This window comes from Ursus americanus, chromosome 29, assembly GCF_024610735.1.
Source record: "Ursus americanus isolate L20-20 chromosome 29, mUrsAme1.1.p, whole genome shotgun sequence".
Lineage (NCBI taxonomy): Eukaryota > Metazoa > Chordata > Mammalia > Carnivora > Ursidae > Ursus > Ursus americanus.
Window position 1 is genome coordinate 33,721,535 of NC_142155.1, and position 27,252 is coordinate 33,748,786.

At 56.0% G+C, this 27,252-nt stretch overlaps 2 protein-coding genes across 2 annotated transcripts; both read right to left on the minus strand.

Moving 5' to 3' along the window:
• Positions 1-435: 435 nt before the first annotated feature.
• Positions 436-6,335, minus strand: GUCA1A (guanylate cyclase activator 1A). Its single transcript, XM_045777041.2, has 4 exons — positions 6,135-6,335; positions 1,296-1,445; positions 878-971; positions 436-605 (listed from the first exon to the last, which is right to left on the minus strand). The coding sequence occupies exons 1-4, from the start codon at positions 6,333-6,335 to the stop codon at positions 436-438; spliced, it is 615 nt and encodes a 204-aa protein (XP_045632997.2).
• Positions 6,336-12,321: 5,986 nt separating this feature from the next.
• Positions 12,322-16,100, minus strand: CIMIP3 (ciliary microtubule inner protein 3). Its single transcript, XM_087856907.1, is given in 3 exon segments — positions 12,322-12,651; positions 15,980-16,027; positions 16,029-16,100. Coding segments are annotated over 3 exon segments (450 nt in total).
• Between the last annotated feature and the right edge of the window lie 11,152 nt (positions 16,101-27,252).

Below are 27,252 nucleotides of genomic sequence, written 5' to 3' on the forward strand. Positions count from 1 at the left end.
AAAGGAGGTGTCCAATAGATGCTTGTGGAAGGGAGGAACAAACCAACAGACCACTCAAGTGGGCTAGGAGCGGTGGTGCAGGTCGGGGGTGTGATCCCAGCACCCGATCTGTAGGATTCCATCGGAGTCCGTGAAAGCCCAGCTCTGCAGCGGAGCTGCCCGGACTCGGAAAGAGGGGGCTGGAGCAGGTCAGTGGGAAAAGCTGGGGAAGGGCCCTGAGGGCCCCCCAACAGGGGCAGTCACCACCAGCTGAGTCACGCACAGGGCTCAGACACCATCCTTCTGGACCCCCACCCCTGCCCTTCTGCAGCTGCCCTGCACCCCAAAGAGGTGAGCCGAGCCCTTGAGTTCAGTAGACTGCATCTAGTATTACAATGACGACCCAGGCACCAACACACGTCCCCTCCCCAATACAGTAGCAGCCTGGTGGTGGGCTCAGCCGGCTGCCTCAGTCTCGCCGCTGCCGGCCCCCTCCCCGCCCTCCTCCTGCTCGCCGTTCTGGAGCCTGCGCACGATGCGGGTGAGGTCCAGGCTCCGTGTCAGTGTGTCCAGGAGCATCTGGTCCTTCTGGACGCCCTCGATGAACTCCTCCAGGGACAGTTCCCCTGGGGCAGAGAGAAAGGGAGTCAGGGGAGGAGGGCGCTCCCGTCTCCCCAGTCTCCCCGGTAGCATTGTATGGGGGCCCAGAGCCGAAGCTTGCAAGCAGGACAGAGCCAACGCTAGGGGAAGTGAGGCTGTGAGGGGAGCAGGTAAAGGGGCCAGAGCCCAAAGATTGGCCCAGGGGTCCCTAAATCCAGCTCTTGTGGCTAGGTGCGGACGGAGGGTGTGGCCCGCAGAGGCCCCGCCCCTCCCCCAGGCCCGCATCCCGGCCCCTCACCATCCCCATTGACATCAATCTTGGAGAACACTGTGTTGGTGAACTCCTCGGCGGTCATGGTCGAGTCGCTGCAGGGGTTAATGGCTCGGATGGCCTGGGGAGAAAGAGTGAGAGGCCCCATCCTCGCTCAGCCTCAGTGGCGCCCGAGCGGCGGAGTGGGCACTAGAGGCAGCGCTGGGGTTTAGGAGCTTGTCTTGGTACAGATGGAAAAACAGAGGCCCAGGGAGTGGACGGCCCGTCACGCAGCGTGCACCCTCCCCCCGCCCCTGCCGGATCCTCAGTCCCAATGTGTCCCCTTCTGAGATTACAGTTCTGCCGGCTGAAGACCCACCACACCCGCCCTCAGGCTGGCTGGCAGCTCCGGGTCCACTCGGGCCGCTGCCCCCGGCCCGGCCGGGCCCTCTGCACCTGGAGTTACCCGGATGATGGTGAGCAGCTCGTCGCGGTCAATGCAGCCGTTGCCATCGACGTCGTAGAGCTTGAAGTACCAGCGCAGCTTCTGTTCCACCTTCCCCTTGAGGACCAGGCTGAGCGCGGCCACGTACTCCATGAAGTCGATGTAGCCGTCCTGGGCGAGAGGCGCGGCCGCCTTGAGCCCGAGCCCCAGAGAGGCCCCAGGACTCTTCCTGCGTGGCCCCACCAATTCTGTCCCTGCCTCCAGGCAGCCCACCCGGCCTGCCCCAGAGGCTGCCAGCAGCTCTGGTGAACCAACCCCCGCCCCCCGCCCACCCGGGGTGTGAACGGTGGTGCTCTCTCTTCACTGGCATTTTGGTGCCAGCGGTCACTGGCTGCTCCCATGTGACTCTCCCACTTGAGCCCTTCGGGCTGCAAGAAGGTGTGTGGAGGTGGGGGAGGGGGAACAGAACCCCCAGGGAAAGGAGTAGTTTTCTGAGCTGGGGAGTGGGCAGGGGTAGATAGGGAGGCAAGGAACCCCTGTCTTCCTCTTCCCTTCATTCTTCTCCCTTTACTGAGCACGTCCTACCCTCGGTGACAGAGGCTTCGGAACTCAGTAAGATATGAACCCGCCCTGAGGGAGTGCCATGTTGGGGTGCAGGTTTGAATCCTGCCTTCACGCTCTCAGAGCTGTGGGATCTGGACAAAGAACTCAATGTCTCTGGCCCTCGATTTCCTCATCTGTAATAGTTATAATAGCACCTCCCTCCGTGGGATTGTGGCGGGATTACGTGGACCTGCAGCCCTCAACACTGGCTGGCACATAGCAGGTGCTCAGGAAATGGTAGCTCTTACTGCTACTGCACTCAGTAGGGTCGCTTCTACGAGCCGTCACTAGGGCGCGGGGGCGGGGGGGGGCTCAGTCAGCTAAGCATCTGCCCTCAGCTTGAGTCATGATCCCAGCATCCTGGGATAGAGTCCCGCATCGGACTCCCTGCCCAGTGGGGAGCCTGCCTCTCCCTCTCTCTCTGCCTGCTGCTCTCCCTGCCTGTGCTCTGTCTCTCTCTGTCAAATAAATAAAAGTCTTTAAAAAAAAGAGAGAGATCACTGTGCCATCATGCTGTAATGCAGTGACAGCATGTCTGGACCGGACTTTATGGAATCACAGGACAAGATCACAGGACTCTGCCAGGACAGGGGCGGAGGAGAGGCTCAGGGAGGCTTCCTGGGAGAGGTGATGCCCTGGAGTCTGGGAGGGGTTGACCATGCAAGAGAGTAGCACAGGACATGCCTGTGAGGTGTTTCTCCAGGGCCCCCCAAATTTCACAGGCTGACCCTCTGCCCCCCCCTGCCAGCCCCACCAGTGGCGTCAGGGAAGCGGGCAACGTAGGCCTGCCTCTGCTCATCTCAGGGAGGCTGGGAGAGGAAGCCTGTGTTTTGCAGGAAGGCCAAGCACTCTAAGGTAAGGAGCACAGGATTCAGAGCGTGTGAACTTGGAGTCCAGCCCCTGTTCCTCCACTTACTCACAACCCCGGCTCTGGAACTGGGAAGTTACCCAGAGGCATATTTGGGGTCAGAAGGAAGACCTCTAATCGGCAGATTTGCCCTGGCAGATGGGCCAGCCTCACGCAGTAATGAGCTCCCTGTCACTGAAAGCATGCAAGCAGAGGCTAGGCAGGATGGCCTCTGAGATCTCCTGGCTCTGTGCCCACCCTGGTCCTCAGGTGAGGCCACAGCGGGTGTCGTGATCATAGTGAACATTTGTGCGGTGTTCATAAGCTTTCACGTGCGCCTTAGCTCATTCCATCCTTGTCCCACCCACCCCCGGCGTTGTCCTCAGAACAGAGCAAGCCCCCCCCCCCCCATGCCACAATGCTCAGAGAAGCAAGAAAAACGGCCAAGGAGTTTTCCCTGGGCAAGAGGACACGGGGCGAGGACACCTTACTTTTGGGTTTTTTTCTCTCTATTGTGGGAAATGTTTACAACTAGCTGTACAAAATTACTTTCATAATTTTTTCAAAAAATGGCTAAAAAGGGTCAATGGAACACTAGGGGCTCTCGTGCCAGAAAGAGCTAACTGACGTCTTAGGGGAGGTGTGGCCTTGGACAAGTGAAGGGCCTCTCTGAGTCTCGGTTCCTCAGCTGGACGTAGGGAACGACAGGGCCCGCTTTTCGAGGCTGTGGTTGGGTGAGATTGAGCGATGATACCGCAGGATACTAACTTCTTTCCTGCCGGTGTTTTATTTGCTTCCGTCATTTAATCTCACGACCCCCCCTGGGAGGTGGGATGTTCGTCCCCATTTTCAGATGGAAACCGCAGTGGAGAGGAGTTAGACCCCACAACCAGTGAACGAGCGAGCCTTGGCTGGAAAGGCATGGCCTAAATCCTACCCGGGGCTCAGACGCGGCGGGGTGAAGCTTTCCATGGATCTGTGCGCACCTGTGTGAGCGCCGGCACGGCCAAGCCCAGGCAAAATCCGAAGTAAGCAAAGTACTTGCTTATCCCCCGGGCACACTCCCCACTCACACTGCTGCACCCCCAACCCTGCCCTCCCAGCACAGTCCCCCAGGATGCGACTGCCTGCTAACTCAGGAACGGGCTGGCCAACGCTTGCTGTGAAGGGCCAGAGAGCAAATATTTCAGTTTGGGGGACGTGCAAACAAGTGAGCCCGGTGTGTTCTCAGAAGCTTCATTTATAAAAATGGGCCCACGGGCCATCGTTTGCACAGCCCCGTTTAACTTCCCGCTCTGGTGTCCCATCACGTCGCGATCTATACTGCTCTGCGCTCATGACAGTGGGTAGAAGGCAATACTGCCCCAGGTGGGATTTACACCGTTGGTCTTTGTGAGGCCCTTTAGATGTTACGAAGATACTCTTTGTTTTAATAATTATGTATGTAAATTAATGTGTATTATAAAACGCAAATGTGCCCATAGAACTCATGATTTCTCCTATATTCATTCACTCATATAACAAATACTTGTTAAGCACCTACCGTGGTCCAGGCACTGTTCTAGGTGCTGGGGATACACTACTGAACCAGACAGACAAAAATCTCTGTCCTCCTGGAGTTCACATTCCAGCGGGGAGACAGACAACAAACACAGTAGCTAAATGTTATTCAACACATCTTAGAAGATGAGATGTGCTCTGCGGGGGGTGAGGGGGGCAGTGGGATAGGAAATGCAGGGGTAGGGGCTACCCCAGTTAAACAGGGTTTTCAACCCAGAGATCAGGGCAGGTGTCAGTGGAAGGAGACATTTGGGGCAGAGACTTGTAGCGGGGGAAGGTGTGAGCCAAGCAGAATTCTGTAGGAAGAGGGTCGCAGGCATCACAAAGGCCCCAAGGTGAAGGTGTGCGTGGCGTAATCAAGGAAGTCAGGTGTGGGACAGTGGAGGTGATGCTTGCAAGTACAGGGTTGGCGGGTTGTCCCTCGCTGGTGTCATACATGTGATTTTAGGGGGTCCTTCTGGAGAAAGGGTTTCCTTAGCAGGTGAGAAGCTGAGATGTTTCGGTATTTTGGGCATAAGGTTTTGAGGCTCCACCACTGACTTTCCTCCCTCCTGTTCAGGAATTATTCCTTCTTCTGGAGCACCTGGGGGGCCCAGCATGCTGATGCCATCCCTTCTGGTCTCCATGCCATGGGCTCCAGTACCCTGCTCCCCAGCACCCCCTCTAGGAAAGCCACTGGGCACCAGGATGCTGCCCTTGAGGTTGGGACTCAAAGTCCATAATCTGCTTTGGCCCCTTGACCCTAAATATTACTGAGTTTTAAATAGCCTCTGAGCCCCAGCTGTCCTTAGAAGCCCCGCCCACAATGGTGTTTGGACCTTCTGGGCAGGGAGGGGGACCGAGAAAGCTGGGCAGCCTGTCCCCAGCTTGAAGTGGACCCATGGTAGGGCATCATCACATCCTGGGTGGAGCCCAGTGGGGTGGGGAGACAGGTTTGTCGATTCGGGTCCTTCTACCACTGCGTCTTGACCAAATTGCTCCAAATAAATGGAAGATTTGCTCTTGAAACCAACAAACATCTTAACTCGTGCTCTCAACATCATGGCAGACGCGGGTACTGAGCGGAGGATTGATGGGGAGATGTTGGGCGCACGGCCACCCAGCTGATGAAAACTAAGGGCCCTAACTCACTGTGCCCAGCCCCCCCATGCTCCCTCTAGCCGATCAGGAAGTCCTCACCCGTGTCCCGGTGATGACTCAGGGAGAGTACCCTTTGACCATCGTGCAGAACTTCATACCCACTTGAGAGAAGGTGAGCTGAGGTCATTGGGCACCTTGGAGTCGGGAGCACCTGGACGTCCCAGCGACCAGGCAGCCTGACTTGTCCCCAGAGCATCAGGGACAACCCACGTAACACGGGCCTGCCTGGGCCAGGCCAGCCGGGGCTGGAGGCGTATCACCCTGCTCTCTCCTCTCCGCTCCCCCTCCTCCTGCACCTGTGAGCCTCCAAAGGCCTGGGCAAAAGCGCCAGGTATAGCACCCAGCGCTTAATAGGTGCTCGACGACTGTCTTGTAAGGGTTCGCACTTGCTCTGGAGTAAACCGAGACGTGTGTGTGGACGAGGCGGAGGAAGCCATGAGGCTGGGTCTCTGGGTACACTAACCTGTGGGCCCCTCTGTCTTCCCCTGGAAGGTGAGGGCGCAGATGGGGTCTGGTTCCTTTTTGAACCCCCAGTGCCTGAGTCCCAGCAGGTGCTCAGTGAACATGAGATCAGCTGACTCCCTAACGTAGCCCCAGACACACAGAGAAGCACGCCCCCTCCTCCGGCAGAGGCCAGGTTCTGGCACCTGCGCCCTCCCAGCCCCTCACTGGCCGGGCCTCCAGCGCCCCCCACCCAGACCTCTGCTCACTTTGTTGAAGTCAAAGGTCTCAAACATCTGCTCCACATACTGGCTGGCGGACGGGCTCAGGTTCTTGAGGCCGAAGAACTGGCGGAACTCATAGAGGGTGAGCTGACCCGAGGGGCACTCGGTCATGAACTTCTTGTACCACTGGTGGCACTCGGTGCTGCTCAGCTCCTCCACCGACTTCCCGTCCATCACATTGCCCATCTCCCAGGCCTGTGGGGGCTGGCGCCCACGGTGGAGGCAAGGGTGGCTAGGCTTTCTAACCCTGGGCCCTCCTTGCTCACAGCCAGAGTCGTCCCGAGCTGAGCAAAGAGGGTCTGATGAATCCGACAGAGCAGGGAAATGTCGGGAGGAGGTGAGCAGAGGGATGAAGGTAATGGGGGGCTGTGCAACCCCACGACCAAATCCAGGAGATACCGGAGACCCGGTGTTAAGTCCCTGCTAAACCCTTGCAGCCAATGGGGACTGCCCCTAGGAAAGAGGAGTGAAAATAGAACAGAGCTTAGGGAAGCAGAGGCCCAGGATTACAGCCTTGAGCTGATAGGTGAGAGGATTTTCTTACCCATTTTGCAATCTCCTTATCCCTTCTTACCAGGACAGAATGGGTGGCCAGCCCGTGGCTGTTCTGATCCTGTTACCTCCATTCCCTTATCCTGCTTTGAGTGGGTTCTCAGTGTTTTTGGTTCCTCCCTTCAGACATGGAATTGGGGGTCCATAGGAGATAGAGCTGGTTCCTTTTCCCCGGCTGGGCCAACTGTGGGCTCCTGACAGGGCTGCTGTGTACAGTTATCCAGGCTGTGCACTGCACTTGGCCATCACAACTAAGGGGTTCCAGTCACACCACAGATCGTTAATATATAGAGCACCTGAGTGATGCTGAGTTTGTGGGCTTCCAAGATGAGTCCCGAGCAGCTAGGGGGAACCCCCTCCTACATAACACATACAAGTACACACGGCCATGTACACACACACTCTCTAGTCTTCTTCTGACCACTCTTACATTCCCAGAGACTGTATCTTTCTCGTCCCAGGAGGCCTGAATTCAACCTTGCATTTGATCCACACGTGATACCATCCCCTCCCCGGGGCATGGGGATGGGGGACATTGAGTGTGTGCCTAGTGGCCTGGGGAACGTGTGTGTGTGTGTGTGTGTGTGTGTGTGTGTGTGTGGTGAAAGAGAGAGAGAGAGAGAGAGAGAGAGAGGGCGCCAGCACACAGGTGCATGGTGAGCTGCTACTGCTCGTCCTGGAAAGTTCCCAGGCCAAGCCTAGGGGCCCATCTAGGATGACAGTTGTCCCTGTCACGTAACACTGTTGTGTTCATGATACCTGTAACTAGAAGGAAGCAGCCAACACATTAACCGGGCTCCTCTCTGGGTCATGACATCACCAGTGAAATTTTAATTTTGGCTTTTTAAAAATTATTTGTATTTTTTTTAAAGATTTTATTTATTTATTCGACAGAGATAGAGACAGCCAGCGAGAGAGGGAACACAAGCAGGGGGAGAGGGAGAGGAAGAAGCAGGCTCATAGCGGAGGAGCCTGATGTGGGGCTCGATCCCACAATGCCGGGATCACGCCCTGAGCCAAAGGCAGACGCTTAACCGCTGTGCCACCCAGGCGCCCCCAAAAATTATTTGTATTTTTAAGTGGTTTATAATGAACACATATTGCTCACAAGAACAGAGGACAGCTATTTTTGAAAAAGAAACCGAACAGGACTGCTTTGCCTCTTCTCTGCCTAAAGTGGTGAACGCAGGGCGCACTGGGCGGGGGCGCTGGGGCCCGCCTGCTTCCGCCGAGCTGTCTGGCGAGCGTCTTGGATATGGGATGGGGGGCACTCCTCCAGTGAACCCGGGGCCCAGGCTGGCATCCTTGTCCTTGGAGTCCTGTCACGTTCGGGCTTTGGGCTGAAGGGCTCGAGGATGCGGTGACAGCTCCTTTTTCCACCGCTGCCTGTTTATATCCCGTCCTCCATGAGCCCCTCGAACCTCTGCCAAATTCATTTTTCTTGCCTCAGCACACTGTTTGCTTACGTGTTATGTTAACTTTCCACGCTGCTTTGACATTACCACAGAGTCAATAACTGCCAAGTCTACACATCGATTATCCCGCGGTGGCTGTGGGCCAGGATTCTGGGCGTAGCTTCCCTGGGTCCCCTGCCCCGCATCTCAAAGGGCTGTGAGCAAGGTGTCGTGTGGGCCGTGTTTGCATCTGGAGGCTTGACTGGGGAAGAATCCACTTCTACCTCATTCGTGTGTTTGGCAGAATTCATTTCCTCGCTATCAGACTGAGGGCCCTGGCTTCTTGCTAGATGTTGTCTGGAGGTCACTCTCGGGTCCTAGAGGCTGCCTGCCATTTCTAGAAGCTGTCCAAAGTTCCTTGTTACATGGGCTCCTCGATGCGGCTGCTTATTTCATCAAGCCAGCAAGGAGAACCTCTCTCCAATCTGCTACACGGAAAGTTATATAAGTAAACAAGGTGATGCCATCCCATTCCTTTGTCAAGTTCTGTGGGTGAGCCACGAGTCACAGGTCTCCCCAAACTCCGAGGAGGAGGATTGTGCCAAGGCGGACCAGCAGGAGATGGAAGTCCTGGGGGTCACCTCCACAGCTATGACAACGTTCACACTTCCACAATAACACACGTAATGTTCATTTATTTCTTGAATCATAAGCAGCTGTGTATCGTCAGATGAATACTACATCTCTTGCACCCTCCCGATACCTAGTACCATGGATTCCACAAGGTTGTGTTGCTGGTTATCCTGTTGGCCCCCTCCCCACTCATTTTCCAGTTTTCTCTGTGCGCTGAGCTCCAGGAGGCTGACCCCTGTCGACTGGGTCACTCGGCCTCCCCTGCCCTCTGGCTCCCAGCGGTTCGTCCACTGGGAAGCAGTAGAAGGAGACTGGCGGGTAGTGGGAGAGAGAAGGCTGGGTATTTGTTCCCTGCCCTCCCTGCTGGGTCACAGTTGGGGCCCCGGCTGGTTTACTCTACTTTCAACCACAGCTCCTAGGAAAACTCCCCTGGGCTTCTGTGGCAAAGCCCCCTCCCTTTACCGCTCGGGCTTGGAAGTAAGACGGGCTGCCCTCTGTGGCCACTCTCTGGGCATGTCACCAGTCCCTCGGCTAGGCCGCTTCTCTGCAAACACTCCCCTCCATAAACACTCCTCCGTTACCTTTCTGAGGGCAACACACCTGACTGACAGGGGCTTGAGAGCTGTAACACATTGAGTGAGCGCGTGTGCTTGACTGGAGGAGGGACTGAAGGAGGCGAGAGTAGGATTGAGCTCCCACCCAGCCTCTCCTGGGCTCAGGGCACCGTGCTACGCTTGCGGAAGAGGCTTCCAACGGCCCTGTGGGGTGGGATTATTTCCACGTGACACAAGAGGAACTGGGGACAGAAAAATCATTCTGAGGTTCACTGAAATTCAAAGTGGTGACACCAAAGTTTTACACCTCAATACCATGCTTTTAGCCTGAGCCTTCAAATGTCTGAGGAAGGCCTGGGTGGAGGTGGAGAGGCCCTCCAGCCCTGACGCCAACAGCTTCCCCGTGGCCACTCTGCATGGACAATTCTAGTGACAGGGTCTCAGTACGTTTGGGGGTGGGGCTCCCCATCCCTTTTCTCAGACCCAGGGTGGGAACGAAACCCTCCAGCTTCCCAATCCCAGAGCCTTCTGTGGCTTCTCTCAGTCCCGCTCTCCATTCTTCTCCCAGATACGGGTGCCAAGTCCAGAGGGCTGGGGTCCACACTGAGGCCTCCGAGAAGAGGAGAACACACGAGAGAGGTATGGAGGGGCAGCGGGCAGCTGGTGTGGTGGACACGACAGAGAGAGGCCTGCGGCTTCCCCAGCTGCTTTGTCTGCAGGAATCCCTCCCGGGACAGATGCCAGAGCAGCGTGAGAGGATCCGCCTGGCGGGACGGTGCCAAGGGGAAGGAGCGTGTGGGGCAGGTGTGCGGAGGCGGAGGCGGGCTGGGAAGAGACGGGAGGGGCAGCAATCCCAGGCCTGACTGATCCCCCTCCGAGGCTGCCCGTCCCCCGCCCTCCACCTCCACGGAAACAGATCAGAGCTCTGAGCACCCCGTCTTTGCGTTCTGGAACTACCCCGCCCACACCCATGTGGGACCTGCGCCAGCTTAAGAAGTCCCCCGGAAGCTTCCATCAAGGCTGCTCTACCAAGATGAACCTCAAGGGGGAGACCATTCTCCAGGCGAGAGGAAAAGGCAACGGTTGGAGGAGTGAAAATGCTGGGCCCCCACCCCCATCCCCACTTCACCCCAGCTTGTTCTCAGGTTTGGGGGGAGGGGCAGAGATGTTCTCAGACATTTTTGCAGCCTATGGACACAAGCTTCGGGGGTTCAGCAAGGGTCTGTTGGATGATTGGGTGGGTGTATAACTTTTACTGACACCTAGACTGAAAACTTGAATGTATCTCTGCTTTTCAAAATCCAACAAAAATGGCGATAACATTTTTAAACCTACCAACTCACAGAAACCAAGAGAAAAGCAGGTGAGAGGTTCGAATAAAATTTTGGACAACGGGCTGCAGATGGACCAGGAGTAACCGTGTCAGAGCACAGAAGTCAAAACCAACACGTGACAATGCAGGAGGGCGCGGACGAGGGTATAGACGCGGTGCCCAGGCCCGCCACCGACCTCTGCCGGCTAAGAGGTGCAGAAGGTGCCCTGGAAGCTGGGGTGCAGGACGGGGTGGGGGCAGAGATAGGAGGACAGGTGGGAAGCTCCCCAGATGCCCTCCGCAAGGCAGCAGGATGGACATCTCTAGACATCCATCCCCGCCCCTGGCCGTAGGGTAATCTAGAGCTTTGGACCTGCGAGGCTGGAGAAGAGAGAAGGGCCGCTCCAGAAACTGGGAGTTAAGGGAAAGTCTGCATACAGAGAGACCCCCAGCTCCTTCTCATGCTGGCGCCTCGAACACGGACAGTCGGGCAGGAGCGACCCGGTACAGAGGCCGAATGGCCCGCTTCCGGCCGAGGATCACCAGGCGCTGGAGGAAAGCCTCTGGCTTCGGGGCGAGAGCCTGCCACAGCCAGACAGAAACCCGGACCCTGCCCTGCGAGGTACCCTTAGGAAGGCTGGCGCCCACCACCTTCCTTCCAGAGCAGGCGTCCGGGGAGGCCTGGCCGATGCCTCGGCTGCTTGGCTGGGGCTCTGTCCGTCCATCCCACGCCCGCCCCAGACTCTGTGCTCCGAGAGGATGCTCCGTCGAACGTACGCCCCGCCGGCCGGGAGCGGCGCCTCCTCGAAACCAGGCCTGCGGGATTCACCCAGCGTGGGCTGGCGGACAGCGGCAACCGGCTCTGGAAAGAAGGAACCCCAGGCTGCAGGCGTCGGCTGCTTCAGGGGTGGCCGACACGAAGCCGGCGGCCGCGGAGTCGGGAGGAAAGGCCCGCAGTCCGCCCCCTCAGGCCCATCTGAGCTGGTTCCAGCCCACGAGGGGTCCCGTGGCTGCCAGGGACTCCCTCAGGCCACCAGGCTCGGTCAAGCGCCCTCCGCCTTCATCGTTCTTCAGGAAACACGAGGGCCGGTGAGCCGGACTCAGCTCGGGGTCAGTTCTTCTGGACCAGAGGAGAGACAAGATGGCAAATCCATCCGCCTAGCAACCAATGACGAGTCAGAAGGGGCGGTTTGATATAAAACTAGGGCTACAGAGGGGGCCCCCCAAGATTGGGTTCCCCCCTGCATCGTTTCCCCATTTTCCGGGGGCTGCTCCAATCCGGGGTCGCAGTCAGCTGACTTTTCTCTTTGTGGACTTTGGAGGGGTTACCAAGCTTGGACCATGGCGAGGGCGTGGCCAGCACCGGCTTTGCTTGGGACCCGGGCTCTGGAGGGGTGCTGAGGTCACTCTTGGGGCGAGGGGGCTGAGAATCAAGTGCTCCCAAGTCTTCAGGCACGTCTGGACTTGACCCGTTATACAACACCTCTGTGGCCTCAGTTTACCCACCCACAGCCACCCATTCAGATGCTGGGGAAAGGAAGGACAAACTTTAATTGCTGCCAAGAGCAGAGACTTCTCTGTGCCGTCGTTGACACTGGGCAGGCACAGCTGTCTCAGCCCAGGCTCAGTCCGCTCCTCCCGGAGCAGGCAGCCCTTACCCCCTGCCTGGGACCTGGGGGTGGGGGAGGTGGGCAGGAGGCAGGCGGGGACTTCTGCCTGGCAGGGGCCTAAGAGCGCCACAGGACCGGGGCGGCAGGAGGCACGTCAAAGCGCTTGCGGGTGTGGTCAGTGTCCCTTCGGTACAGGTAGCCGCAGGTAGGCTTCTGCAAGGTGTAGAAGGGGTTCAGGGAGTTGGAGTGCTGGGAGGTGCAGAAGTTGAACCTGAGCTTGTCCAGGTTCCGCCCCCTCGGCTCTACCACCACCGGCACGTAGGCAGCCGCCAGCGTCTGCTTGCGGTCCCGCTTCCACGACCGGGACAGGGGAGGGTGTGGAGACTTCACCTTTTTGCCTGATGGTGTGTTCGGCTCCTGGTTACGTATGGAAGGTTTCTTTGAGTCCTGGGGGGAAGGAGAGAAGGGGAGAGCTGAGGCGTCAGACACCGGGGCTCTCACGGCTAAGGCCAAGGGTAGGAGGGGGGAAGGTGCCACCAGTCAGAAACTTCCAGAGCCACCCCGGAGACACCTCTTCTGGTCAAGGAGCCAGACAGCTCCAGGTAAGGGGGTGGCCTTGAGGGCCCCCTGCCCCACCCCCTGCTTGTGCAGACCCCAGCCTCTTCTCAGAGTTCTCTGCCAGCTCAGCGGCTAGGAGCCAGGGCTACCCGCCCCCTCCCCCACGTCCAGCCGTCTGTCAGTGTCCTCCACGTGGCTCCCATCAGGCCCTCCTCTGCCACTGCTCCCGCCTGGCCTCCAGCGTGTCTCCTGCAGGGTTACTCCAGCTTCCCCCAAGTCCTCCTGCCTGCCCGGCTGGGGCCTCTCAGCGCTTCACACTCACACCAAATGAATCTTTCCATATCAACTGCCAGATCGTACAGCTCCCCCCCCCAAAGCATCTTTTGCTCTCTCCTGCCCAAAGTCTCAAGGCCCCCAGCCTGGAAGGCAAGAACGTGAAGGATGGGGCTCCCATCACCTTGTGCTCTAGCCAGACCACCTGCCCATCACCCCTGGTGGTACCTGATCCTTCCAGACCTCTGGGCCCTTGCTCAGACGCTTCCCCCAGCCCAGCATGCCCCCCCCCCCCCGCCATCCAGCATGGAGATTCTCTTTCCCTTCTGGCCCTGAGCTCCTTAAGGGCTGTGCTCTCTCACCCTTACCCTTGACATAACAGCCTCCCAAATCCTATTCCTTGTTTTAGTCCAGAACAAGGCATTTAGTGAGCACGCAATAAATGTTGGTTCAGTTGAACTGGATTCCAGTGAGGGGTAGCCCCCTCCAACCAGCCAGCCCGTTCTATTTTAGAAAGTCTCTCATCGTTATGAGGCGACAATGCCGGCTCTTCATAATTACCACTCTTGGGTGATGGGGCATGGAGGTCTACGCCTCGAGGAGGCCCCCAGCGTCACACTGGTCACGACCATGTCTAGTGACATTTCTTTACTCCTCCGTTGCTACGCTCGTGACTGCCCCATGCTCCCAGTGTTTGGTTCACCTGTGACCCCCACACCATGTCCTAGGTACCGGATGCCCATTTTACCAGGGACCTTCACAGACATGACAGCACAACCCAGAGGATGAGGTGCCTGTGTGTCGGGCTGGCTCCATCCTGCCCCTCCAGGCCACAGCTGTGCGGGGAACCCACGTCAGCTCAGCCCGGCCTCATAGCCCTCCAACCCCCTGGGGACCTGGGAGGGAACCCCTAGCTACAGAGCCCCTGAAAGCTGAAGCCCTGCCATCTTACAGAGGAAATCCCTGGTACTCGAGAGATAATGTACCCTCTTTCGCATTTAATTTACAAACTACTTGCCCAACTCACACCTGCCCACGGCTTTCCTCCCAAGCAGGCTTTGGTGCTAAAAGTTCCTACCCAGGAATGTGTGTGTTGTCAGCTTTGCCTTTCAAAATCGTTCCTCTCCTTCCAAGCCAGCAGCCCTCCTCACGCCTCCTCCAGGCCCTCCTCATGGGATGTGGTCCTTTGTGAGGCTGGGACAAGGGCGAGGCAAGTGCGCATTTTAAGGAGGCGCGAACTCTGAGTCTACAAGGACCCTGAACGCTTCGGTGCCTCTCGCTGCCCTGGCTGCTGTGCTGGCCTCATCCCAATCCCAAATCCCAGTCCTTCCAGGCTCCTGCCAATGTTCCAATGGCCTGTAAACCGCTCCCAGTGTTCAAGGGCACATCCTAGTCACCTTTGTGACCCTGGGGCTTACCCCAGGGCTGGCACACAGCCGAGCTGGACAGAGGGGCAAACGAGTGTTCAGCAGCCTTGCCAGGCTCTTCTGGGCTCAGCGGGGAGGGGGTGGGGGGGTACAAGCAGAGAGGCACACCGGAAATGGGCTCTGACAGCAGTAATCAATAGTCGCTCTGTGAGCACAGCACCAAACTCTTTACATGGATTCTCTCTTCTAATCCTCACATTACCCTTTAAGGACGATATTATTATTAGTGCTATTTGTAGTGCAGCAACTGGAGTAAGGAGGGTAGTCGCCCCTTTAGGGGCAGGCGGCCGGTAAGGAACCAGGCTGGGCCTGACCCAGGCCTGGCTGACCCCGAGGCCCACACGCTATACTCCACGATGCTTACTATGCCCACTGTGCTGGAGGGGGGGGGGCTTCCAGGTCATCTCTGCCCACCTTTCGTCAAGGGGCCGAGCTCCTGCCGGGCATTCTGAGCTGCAGGGGAGCTGCTGAAGGCAAGGGCAGCCAGACCTCCCAGTTCGCCAGGAATGCCGCGGGGCTTTGAATGCTGGATTTTGGCATTCCCCTCCCTTAGCAGAGCTGAGGGTATGGCATTACTGGCTTCATGCAGTCACTCATTCATTCAAAACGATTCCTCTTATAGGTCAGGCTCTGAGTGTGCAAATAACACAAATAGAAACATCTGAAGCCCTGTAGAGCGGGGCCTCCTGCCCTCAGCACCACGGACACTGGGGGCTGAGAATTCTTTGTTGTGGGGCAGTGCCGGACATTGCTGGAAGTTCGGCGTATTAAGTCTGCTTCTGAGGACGTGGGGGTTCTCAGCCCATGGCTGTGGACATGAGGACCTGCTGAGCCCCCCGCCTTCGGTCTTGGCCACCTGGGCCCTGCACCTCAGGCCCGGGAGGCCGGTGTCAGGAGTGCTTTCAGAATGGCTGGGGGGTGGGGTTCTGACCAGAGACCCACAGAGGGAAGGGCGACAGCTTTGCTCATTGGGACTGAGTATCTACCAAGCGCCAGGCCCTAGCCACTCAGATCTGCAAAAGTTCGTTTTTTAAGAGCCGTTGGAGATGTCCCTCCCATTTCTGAGATGTGGAAAATGAGCCTGGAAGGCATGGAGGCATTTGTCTAAGTTCACGACGTTGGGGAGGTGGCATAGAAAGACCCTGCTGAGACTAGTTAGTGCCGGAACCAGGGCTGGAACACTCCCCCCGTCCTCAGCCCAGCCCGGGCCCTGCCTCGGGAGCCCTCCTGCCCTGGTCCACCTGTCGGCGATGCCCCAGTGGCTGCTACTGCAACATTTGGGGCCTGGGCGGGGGGCACCCAGCGCCTTCAGCACATCCAGGATGAGGCCATCACAGAAACGGGGGCAGAGGGACAGTCCCCAGGAGGAGGAAGAAGAGGAAAGGGAAGAGGAAGAGAAGACACAGGGGGAGGAGGGGGAGGAGGAGGAAGAGAAGGAGAGGGGAGGAGGGAAGGGAAGCCTGGGCAGCCCAGCCTTGCCCTGCCCTTTCCAAGAGCCCAGCCAGGCTCCAGGTGACTAACCTCAGAGGGCTGAGAACACCCCATCACCAGCCCAGGGCCCAGCACTGGCCAGCTCTGAGGGGAGGGTGGGGCCTGAATGCATGCTTTCCAGGTTAACATCTGGTTTCATGTAACCATCTCCTCCCCTCTCGGGTTCTCCTGTCAAGTGCACTGGGTGGGGGGCTGTGGGGGGGCGCGGGGAGGAGGCATTATGGGTATGACTTTAGGGAAGTGGTTCACAACCGGGGCTCTTTTTCTCTCCTGGGAAAAACATTTGGCAATGCCCAGAGACATTTTTGCTCATCACAGTGGGGATGCTCCTGGCATCCAGTGGGGAGAGGCCAGGGATGCCGCTAAACTTCCTACTGAGCCAGGACAGCCCCCCAGTAAAGAGTTATCAGCGCACAATCTCAGCAGTGCCAAGGCCGAGGGGCCTGCCCCAGAGCTTTGAGGACAAGCCCTGACTCCCCACCTGCCTCCTGACTCCCGCGCTTAAGCCTCCCACTCCAGGGGGCAAGGAAGCTTAGAAGTCAAGTAGAGGGTGTCGCCAGCCCCTGCCCTCCCACTACCCTATTTTTATTTGCACTGCCAGCTGGGGTCAAAACAAGGAAGTTGAATAGACCTCTCCCTCTCTGAGCCCTGGCCCGCAGGCAGACCCTGCCAAGGCCTTCCAGACACACACATCTACATGTTTGTCCCTTCTACCAGGATTTACAAGGGGGAAGAGGGTGAATCAAGGGTGGGGCTTTCCGAGTAGGGCCGGAAGACCTCGTATGGAGTATTTCTGCAGGTCCGGGGAGATACTGTCCTCTCCAGTACTTCAGGCCCACCAACACATCACTAGCCCAGCAGGAGCCGGACGGTCCACCATTAGCGCCTCACTCTTGGAGGGAAGGCCTGGCGCCCTCTTGAAATGCAAATGGCATTGGGTGAGGCAGCTGGTGAAGCCTCCCAGGGCACCTGGTCCTGTGGAATTTTCCCCGGGCTCTGGAGTGTGACGGTCTGAGCTCAGGGCCTCACTCTGCCCCTACAGGTCAGGCAACCTTGGGCAAGTCTCAGATCCTCCTTGAGCTTCTTGCCGGCAAAATGAGGATAATAAGGCTCTCTCCCTCACCAGTGTGCCGTGGGGGAGCAGTGAGTGTGGGAACTGTGGGAGCATAATGCAAATAGTAATTATGATTAACCTCTTCCCGCGGGTACCCGTAGGTAGGTTTTGAACACACTTGGCTTTGCGAGAGCGTGGTGGTGTGCACTGGGGGCAGAGGGGCTGGGAAGGGAGCGGATGAGGAGGCCAAGCCGGGGCCTTAGCTTCCTCGTGAGACTGTCTAGCATGGCGGCTTGGAGTTCAAATTCCAGCTCCACCACTCGTACTTGGTGGCCGATCTTTTGGGAATTTCTAATCCTCAGTACCTCAGTTTTCCTACCTATAAAGTGGGAACAACTAAAGTATCTACCTCATAGGGTTACCATGAGGATTTCATGAGACATCCAACATAAAGTGCCTAGACCTCTCGAACCACTTAATAAACTTTAGCTATCGTTGCTACTTGTTACAACGGAGGCCCCCAGCTCCCAGCCACACGGGTGGGCCAGGCTGGGGCCTTCAAATGCTTTCCGGTCAATCAGACTTCTTAATGCCCTTGGGCAACCCTGTGATGTCATCCCACCTGGTACATCCTTGACCAGGGCCTTTCTTGTCGATGAGATGGAATTTCTGGTGGTCGGGGGCTCCAGAGTCTCCCAGGACCTCTTGGGAAATACTGGGAGTGCCCAGGCTTTGGGGGGGAATTTGCGTAGGCAGGGGCATTGTGACGCCTCTTCGACAGCACAATTCCTTCTGTCTTCCTAAGGAGACACAGGGGCAGGGCTGGGGGCTGAAGTGTCAAGGCCTGGAAGGGTCTTTTCACCTTGACACTGATCCACTCTGCAGTGCCCTCTTCCCACAATCTCTCAGGACCTGTGACCTGTAGGTAGTGGGGTGAGTAGAGAGAGGAGGAAATTATCCTGGTTATTCAGGTACCTCCAAAAATCTTAATGACCCCCCATCGAGTCATCAGAAATTACTGGTGGGAGGAAATGTATCCAACCAACTCTCCCTTCTCTTTCTGTCTCCCCCAAGTTACAGAGATGATGGCTGCAGGGAGGGAGGAAGGGGTGGATGGATGCATGGACAGACGAAGGAGTGGGAGAGTGTATGGGCAGGAAAAGTGCTGGGAGGTAGCTAGACGGGGGACGGGCAGATGCCCCCGATCTGAGCCCTGCTCACCTTTTGAGCCTCATCTCTTGCTAGGTTCCCCTCGCTCTATGCAGTAGCTAATTTCCTAAACGTGCCCCGCTCTCCCCACTCCAAGCCTTTGCATATGCCATTCCACAGATGGGTGGCTGGGTGGTGTGGCCGTGGGTGAAGGATAGACAGGCGGTCAGTAAATGGCTAGATGGGTGGATAGTTATGCTGTAGAAGATGGGATGGCAGGCCCAAGAGTCAGACTCCTTGAGCTTGAATCTGGCTCTACCGTTTTACTAGTTGTATGACCTTGGGCAAGTAGTTGGCTTCTCTGTAGTTCTGTTCGTTCATGTGGAAAATGGGCAGACTACAGGTGTCTACCTAGGGGTGGGCAGAGAGCTCAGGACGGTGCCCTGCAGAGTAAGCACTCAGGAACTATGAGCTGTTATTATGGGTGGGCAGGTAACTGGATTGATGGGTAGGTGGCTGAATGGGCCATCCTGTCCCCGTCTTCGAAAACCAGACCCTCCCAACACCAGACTCGGTGGGAACCTTCCAGGAATGTGTCAGAAATCCCACAGGTAGGAAGGGACCTGGTTTCTCCCTGGGGCCAGAGGGGACGGAGGCAGAACAAGCCAGTGACCTCCTGCCTCCTGCCACACTGGCTTGGGCTGGGCCCGGGACTGGTTTCCTTTCTGGTACTGCGTCAGCACTGACTGTTGGTTACGGGGCGGACTTTGGGGCCCTATGGCAGACCGGGAGCTGGGTGTTGACGACATGTGCACTGCTCAGATCTCACACCCTGATGGTAATGACCCTTAATTTCTGAGAGGTTGGGAGGGCCCAGGAGGGGAGGCTGGAGGAGAAGAGGGAGGGGGAAGAGTGGTAATCAGGGCTTACCCTCTCGGAACCCCTGACAGGGATTTCCACGGCTCTGGGGCGATGACGGCTTGCTTGAGAGAGGGAAGGAAGGTGGGAACAGGGCATTCTGGATGGTGTGGCCGGCATCACTGGCTCTGGGGAAAGCAGCCTGCCTCTTGGCCCAGGGCCTGAGGCACCTGTCAAGAAGGAGCCCAGGAGGCAGGCAGGGGTTCAGGGGAGCAGGGCACTACAACGTAGCCCACTCTACACCTTGTCTCAGCCCAAGGGGGAGGTGCTGGGCTAGGTGCCAGGTGACCTGAAACGAATCCCATGGGCTCTCTGGGCCTCAGTTTCTATATGTGCACAATGAGGACGTCCGGTCTCTCCATCTTGGACATTTGAAGGAAGGGGAACCGAATCTCATCCTGAGGACTTCTGACAGGACCCCTCCCCAGGACTGACCATAGGCCTGGACCCTGCCAGGAGTGTCCCCAGCCTGGGCTGTGCCACCCTCTTGGTGGGAACCTCAAGACGGGGCATGGTGGGGGAGACCTCCTTTAGGAAGGCCTGGCCAGTCAAGCCATAGCTGTCTTGTTTCAGTTGTCAATCACGGAATGGTTAAGATCATGGAGAGCCCGGGTGACGTGGTCAGTTACGCATCCGATTCTTGGTTTCTGCTCAGGTCATGATCTCAGAGGGGTGAGATCAAGCCCCGCATTGGGATCCGTGCTCAGCGGGGAGTGTGCTTCTCTCCCTCTGCCTCTCAAATAAACAAATAAATCTTAAAAAAAAAAAAAAAAAGGAAGAAGAAGAAGAAGATCACGGCCTCTGCGCCTACTGTGCCTGGGTTCAAATCCCAGCACCGCTACTTCTCAGCTATGTGACTTGCCTAAATCACTTAACCTGTCTCTGCCTCAGTCCCTAGTCTGCAAAGTGAGGCTGTTAATAGAATCGACCTGGAGGGCCGCCTCCTCGCCGTGAGCTTCGAGCAGTACCTGCTTCCAGGTAGCTGCGGGCAGCTCTCTTGTTATTATTTCTGAACTCCAGACCACACCGACTCAGTCCTGCCTCCTGGAAGACCACGTTCCTCTGACTTCTCTGTCATACTCCAAGCACCATCTCATTTTATTCATCATCAAAGTGGCTTCAGGGTAAGGACTGACCTGTACTCTTCAGTGGGCACTTGAGAAGGATGGAGAGAGCTGGTGAAGTCCACAGCCCACCTGGAGCACAGGAAACTCACCCGGCACCCACACAGCTTGCCACACACAGCCCCCCCCACCACCTCCCTGCTGCCAAAGTGCCCTCCCACCGCCTTGCTCTACGTAGGTCTGGTTATTTGGACAGTCTTTCCAGCCCTCCTTGCCTGCTGTGTGATTTGGACAAATGACCTAACCTCTCTGATCCTTCTTTGTTTTTCCTCTGTTGGACTTCAAGTACAGAGGGATGAGTTGTTCGTACCCCTTGTTCATGGTGTGTTATCAGCCCTGGTCTCTGGAGGCCGCCTCTCTCCCACTCATTGTCTGCCTTCATCTCCAGTCCCCAACCATGTCGCTGCCTGCCCCAGCCAGAGGCGACCGCCCTAAAGTACTTAATGAGTATCTTCCTGTCCCATATCCTTCCTTATAAAATATATGTATTGTTGTTTTGCGCGCAGGTCGTCTCCATTACATTAGCGGCATGGTGTGTTTTAGATCTCATTCTGTTTACTTTGATGGCTCCCTACTGTTTTTAAGATCCAGCACCTGGCTTCCCGCTTTCCATCGCCATGTAGCCCACACAGAGCACCTAGCGTGTTTTATGTCTCTGCGCCCCCGCCAGGACTCCCGGGGCCTCCCACTCCCCATCCCCACAGACAACACCGCAATGATATCACACCCTTGGCCCTCTTTGGGGTGGTTTCTTTGGGGCATATTCCTAAGAACAGAACTGATTGGTCATAGATTAGGAGTAAACATCACTTCAAGTCTTCTTTTCTCCATCCGTGAGTGTATCCTCCCGTCCCTGTGGCGCTGATGACGGTAGTGGGTTAACACATGCAGTCCCCCCGGCCCCATGGCTGACACAGGAGAGATGCTCAGTGGCTGTTCCCTCCAGACCTCAGGCAGAGCTGGAGGTAGGCCAGCCCTGGGTGGGCTCCCCGAGAAATGCAACCAGAGCTCAAAGTCCCAGCTCAAAGGTTGGCCTGCAGAGCCCGTGAGAAGTGTGTGCGGCTGCGCTGATTGCTAGAGGTACGGACTCATCTGGAATGTCTGAAGCTCCCATGGCCTGGGTGCAGGTCCTGGTGTGCCCGGGGAAGGGCTTACTACATCCCATTTCTCACTCTGTCCTGGGGGCCAGAGTAAGCTCCTCACACGGGAGATGCCAGACAGCCGTATTTGTTCTGCCCCCACTCTGCCAGCCAACGAGCATTTTCACCGGATGTGAAACCACAGCTGCGTACTGGCTACAGACAGAGAGACTGAGGCTCCGGATAGCTCCATGGTCTCACAGGAGGTTGGGGAGGAAGTGGCTCTAGACTAGGCATCCCCAGGCTCTCCCCTCTCGGACTCTTCAAAAGAAAATGTTTTCCATATTAAATTATGTTATTATCTATGGACTTTTCAGTTAAAACAAATGACCTACCAGCAGAGCACATTACTAAAAAGTGAAAAAGCAAAAAAACAGAAAACCCACATGTAGTCCCGGCATCCCAGCTGAATCTTCTCCATGGTTCTGCTCCCTTCCAGTCCCCGGCCACTTACAAATCCACTTTCCACATGTATAGTGCAATCTACATGGAAGTTTTGTTTTTTGCACTCAGCAACCTTTTTTTTTTTTTTAAACACGTGCACACACACACGTTATTTCAGATGGTGGGGTGTGTGTTACAATGGGATGTTTTTGCTGGGCTCTCAAGGTGATCTTGCAGACACCTGCCCCACCCTGTCTCCCGGGCCCCAGTGGAATTTTCCTTCTTGAGGTTCTTTTGTTGAATTGTCATTGCCCTCTTGCAGCCTGGTAGGTCCTCTGTTCTGTCTTTGCTGTTCTCTGCTTAGCCCCTCTGCCCAGAGTCAGGGTAGGGACGGGGGCGGGAGCGTGCAGCTACCTGAAGCCACTATCTTGTTGAATCTCGTAATAACCTGACATTCACAGCCCCTGTTAATGTCACTCAGACAGATGGGAGCTCAGTCGTGGCCACACCCTGGCTAAACAGCAGAGTCAGGATTCAAACCTATTCCCCAGCCGGGATCCTTCCCACTATGACACGGTCCTCTCTCAGCAGAGCCCACGGTGACCAAGGGAAATGAGTCTCTTCCCAGCACCCCGCAACATACCACCCCCCACCCAGGGCTGGACTTGGATCTCCACACTCTCGGGGAACCGGGTAATGACTTTCTCTGAGCACCCCTCTCAGGATGTGGGAGTCCACCCCCACTGGACTTCATCTGAGCCTGACCTCATCTCCTGGCACCTGCCCAGCCCAGAGGAATGCCAAGGTCAGGGGATCGGAGCCCACCCTCCCCTGCAGGTGGAAGGAAACAGTTTCAGGAGCTGGTCTGGCATAAGGTGTCTCCAGCCTGGAACAAGAGGCTGGACCAGAGGGTCTGTAGCTCAGGAGCGTGTGGGAGCTGGGGGTGCTGACCTTCGCCTCCGCAGATGCCTGGCTAGGGGTGCAGGGGACCTCGGCACCTCCCCCGCACGGAGTGCATTCTCCCAGCCAAGAGTGCTTGGCTTTGTTGGATGTAGGGAAAGTCACAAAACGGACAGAGCTCTGGCTGGGTCTCTGGGAAGACCACGGCTTCTGGGCCCCTCACCCCATAGTCCAGAAGTGGCCAGGAAAGTCGGCTCTTGGAGGTTCCTAAGTCACTGAGGAGCCGCGACTTAATTACAGGATTGGGTTTTGGCTGTTTCGAGGGGAGCATGTTATTTGGCTGTTTCTTTTACTGGGGGAGCAGGATGAGATGTTGTTATGAGCTGGAGGAGGGGCCCTGCCACAGCAGCAAAGGGCACAGGGCTTGACCCTGCCCCAGGGGACTCAGCCTCCAAAGCTGCCCCGGCCGCTGGGGCAGAACTGGCAGAGAGGGAGTGCCCATCGTTGAACCCAGGCCTTCCACAGACTGCCCCCCCAGCAGCCCCCACCAACGGGGACTGAAATCCGGGTGAAATGGGTGGGGAAAGGGCAAAAAGAACCTGACATTCAGACTCTGCAGCCTGCCGGCCTTCGGGTGTTCACGATCACACGGATTCCCCCTCTTCCTCCATTCTCGGCCGAAATGCACCCAGAAAGCGGGCGGGGTGGGGGGGCAGCAAGGCGAAGAAATGAACAAAAAAACGTGGGCGCCAGGCCCTGTGCTGGCATGTCACACCCACGATCTTATTGAATCTTCCTGACAACCCTCTGAGGGGCACTAGGCCTCCCACACTACAGATGAGGACACCGGGGGCGCCTGGGGGGCTCAGTTGGTGAAGCGTCTGCCTTCGGCTCAGATCACGATCCCAGGGTCCTGGATGGAGCCCTGCATTGGGCTCCCTACAGACCTGCTTCTCCCTCTCCTTCTGCCCTTCCCCCTGCTCGTGCTCACGCACGCTCTCTCTCCATCTCAAATAAATAAAATCTTTTTTAAAAAGATGAGGAAACCGGCTAGAGCATTTTTTACTTTCCTATATGCAAAGTGTCCATCAAGACCTCCCTTTCTTCCAGAGAAATGTCCCACAGACTAAAAACTTTGCTCTGTTTCTACCATCGGCGCACAAGTCCTGCCCCCACTCCTCTCCTACTTGTAGTAACGAAGTAAGTAGCCGATTCACCGATTCACCGAGCAGCCGAGCAGCCTCCCTTAGCCCCTCAGCCCGCCTCTCCTCTTCCCGCATCCTTCAGCCTGTGCCACATGAGTGTCCTCAAAGCACAACCGTCGGGGCGCCCGGCTGGCTCAGTCAGTGGAGTATGTGACTCTTGATCTCGGGGTCATGAGTTCGAGCCCCATGTGGGGTGTAGAGATTACTGAAAAAACAAACAAACAAACAAAACCCTACAGTTGTTACCGGTCACCAGCGCCTGCTCCGGGTAAGCACTGCTTCTAGACCAGAGCTGCTCAAACCTTAACGTGCTCCTGAGTCACCTGCGGACCTTGTTCAAACCTAGACCCTCTGCTGGGCGCCTTGGTCCATCAGCTCGCTGCATCTCATAACAAGCTTAAACCAATAACCTGTTTGACAGACAGACGGAGGCCCAGAGAGGTTGCCCCGTGTCTGGGATGGGGTTTCTACAGTGCTAGTCGATTCTACACTTCTAGTAAGATCCCAGGTGATACAGAGGCTGCTGATTCATGGACCATACTTGCAGGCTCTCCTGCCTACTTATTTTTCTTTAATTTTTTTATTCTTTATTTTTTTTTAAGATTTTATTTATTTATTTGAGACAGAGAGTGAGTGATTGAAAGCACAAGCCAGAGGAGGGGCAGCAGGAAGGGGCAAAGGGAAGGGAGAAGCAGACTTTGAGTGGGGAGCCTGATGAGGGGCTCGATCCAAGATGCTGGGATCATGACCCGAGCTGAAGGCAGACGCTTAACCGACTGAGCCACGCAGGGGGCCCATCTTCTTTATTTTTAATTGAAGTGTAGTTGACACACTTTTCTCTTTAGTTTTGAATAGCAAATACATTTACATGGCCGGAAAATGAAAAAGTATAAAAAGGCACTCAGTCGAAATTCTCCCTCCCACTTCTACCCCCCATCTGCCCAGTTCCCCCCATATCCACCCCCAGTAACCACTTCTAGTAGTTTCTTATGTATCTCTCCACAGCTTTCTGTGCCAGTACACACATAAGATCATACTTATCTTGCCCCAGAGAGTGGCAAACTACACACACTGTTTTGTCGCAGGTATCAGTGTATCTCGGAGATAACTGGACCCAGTCGGCTGACTCATTCTTCGGAGTGGCATTATTATTCCATTGTGTGGACGTGCCATAAGTTCCTTAACCAGTCATCTCCAGATGGACAATTTAGGTTGTTTCCAATCTTACCAACTGGTCTTTTTCAGTCCATGATACCCTGGCCAACCTTGCCGTGACCTCCCTCTCACCCCCCAGTTCCCAGCTTCCGCCACACTGAGCTCCTGCAATGTCCTTCACGCCCCCTGCACGTCCTCCCCCGATGCTCCAGCCCACCCTGACTGCTGCTGCTCTGAACCTCTGTCCCCTAGTCTCCTCCTTCTCATTTACTTCCCCTCTTCATTTCTTTTTTTTTTTTTTAAGATTTTATTTATTTATTTGACAGAGACAGCCAGCGAGAGAGGGAACACAAGCAGGGGGAGTGGGAGAGGAAGAAGCAGGCTCATAGCGGAAGAGCCTGATGTGGGGCTCGATCCCAGAACGCCGGGATCACGCCCTGAGCTGAAGGCAGACACTTAACGACTGAGCCACGCAGGGCCCCCCCCCTTCATTTCTCCACGTGTCTCTCTCTTGTCTCCCCAATAGATTACAGCAACTAGAATGTTGATGCCGTGTCTTTGATTTCTCTGGATCCTTCACGGCCCACAGCTGGCACAGAGAAGTTCTCTAGAATGGTGGAGGATTGCAAATGAATGGAGCCGCTCCCTGGTGGCTCTGCTGGGGCTGGTTCAAGGTAGAAGAGCCCAGGAGCTACCCTAGGTGGGAAAACTTCATGGCTCCGAGGTCTCCAAGAAAGTCTCCACCTCATGCCTGACTGTCTAGAGCACTTGGGCAGTTTATGATAATGTCCAGGGCAGAATAGGGCATCTGGGTTTCCCTTGTGCCCTCCCCGTGTGGACGGTGGGAGGAAGCATGGTGCGGAGATTGGAGGGTGGAGGGATGGGTGGTATGCGTATGTGTGTCCTTCCCTTCCCTATTAACATCCTTGTCATCTTTCACGGGACAGCTCAAGTCTCAAATCTTCCAAGAAGCGTTCCTGGACTTCTCCAGCCCATGCCGACTTCCCGTCCTCTGAATTCCTGCTGTGCGTATAGGTGACACCAATCACTGTTCTGAGCTCAGTCGTCATGGTCTACCACCTTGGGTCACGTACACCTCATCTCCCTGATGAGACCTCAAGATCCTTCAAGGTAGAAATAAAGCTTCTCTAATTTTCCTATATTCCCAGGTACCCCCAAACCCTCAACCCAGAACCAGGCAGCTGGGAGAGCCTCCATAACTGCTCCTGGAATGAATAGCAGTGGGTCTCAGGATTGCCGTGGTAGTTGATGGGGTGAGACAGGGCTGACCACAGGCGTGTCTCCAACCAATAATATTTGGGGAATACAAGGGTTTCTAAAGATGCTCCTGTTTCCCCTACCCAAGCCCATCTGTTCCTCTTCTCTCTTGCTGGAAAACAATGACCTCACAGCCACAAGCCCCAAAAGCTCAACTCATCCTGTCCCTTAACCTGGAGCAAGTAAAGGGGACTTTAAAAAAATGTCACTGTCATGGAAAACAAAAGCAAGGGGTGGTACTAAATCAGAGCTTAAAGGCACACGACAAGCAAATGCAACGTGTGACTCTTGATTGGACTGTGGATTGGAAAAAAACTAAATAAAAATGACATTTGGGGGGTAATTGAGAAATTTTTAATACTTCAGTGTGATAACTCTTATGGTCACTTAGAAGAATGTCCTGATTTTTTTTTTTTTTATTCGACAGAGATAGAGACAGCCAGCGAGAGAGGGAACACAAGCAGGGGGAGTGGGAGAGGAAGAAGCAGGCTCACAGCAGAGGAGCCTGATGTGGAGCTCGATCCCATAACGCCGGGATCACGCCCTGAGCGGAAGGCAGACGCTTAACCGCTGTGCCACCCAGGCGCCCCATGAATGTCCTGATTCTTAGGCAATGGATATTGAAGTATTGGCATGCATGGGGAGATGGGCCAGGATATCTACACGTTTCCACCTTCAGCAAAATGAAAATGAAAACATAAAGGTGTGTGTGTGTAGAGAGAGAGAGAGAGGGCATGCGTGCAAATGCGGTAACATGTTGACAATCCAGGAGAAAGGTGTACAGGTGGTCATTTAATGAGTCTTCCAAAATTTTCAGAATGAAAAGTTGAAGGGGAACCACCTTTGATACAAAGAGCTGGACGATTGCAACTATCTGGGGGCACTCAGGGGGAAATATAGGGACTGTCTGTGACTGGTCACCCCCACCAGCTGTCTACTCCCTGCTGCCAGGAAGTGTGGAAATCCAATCCCTTGGCTGGGCTCATCCTCTAC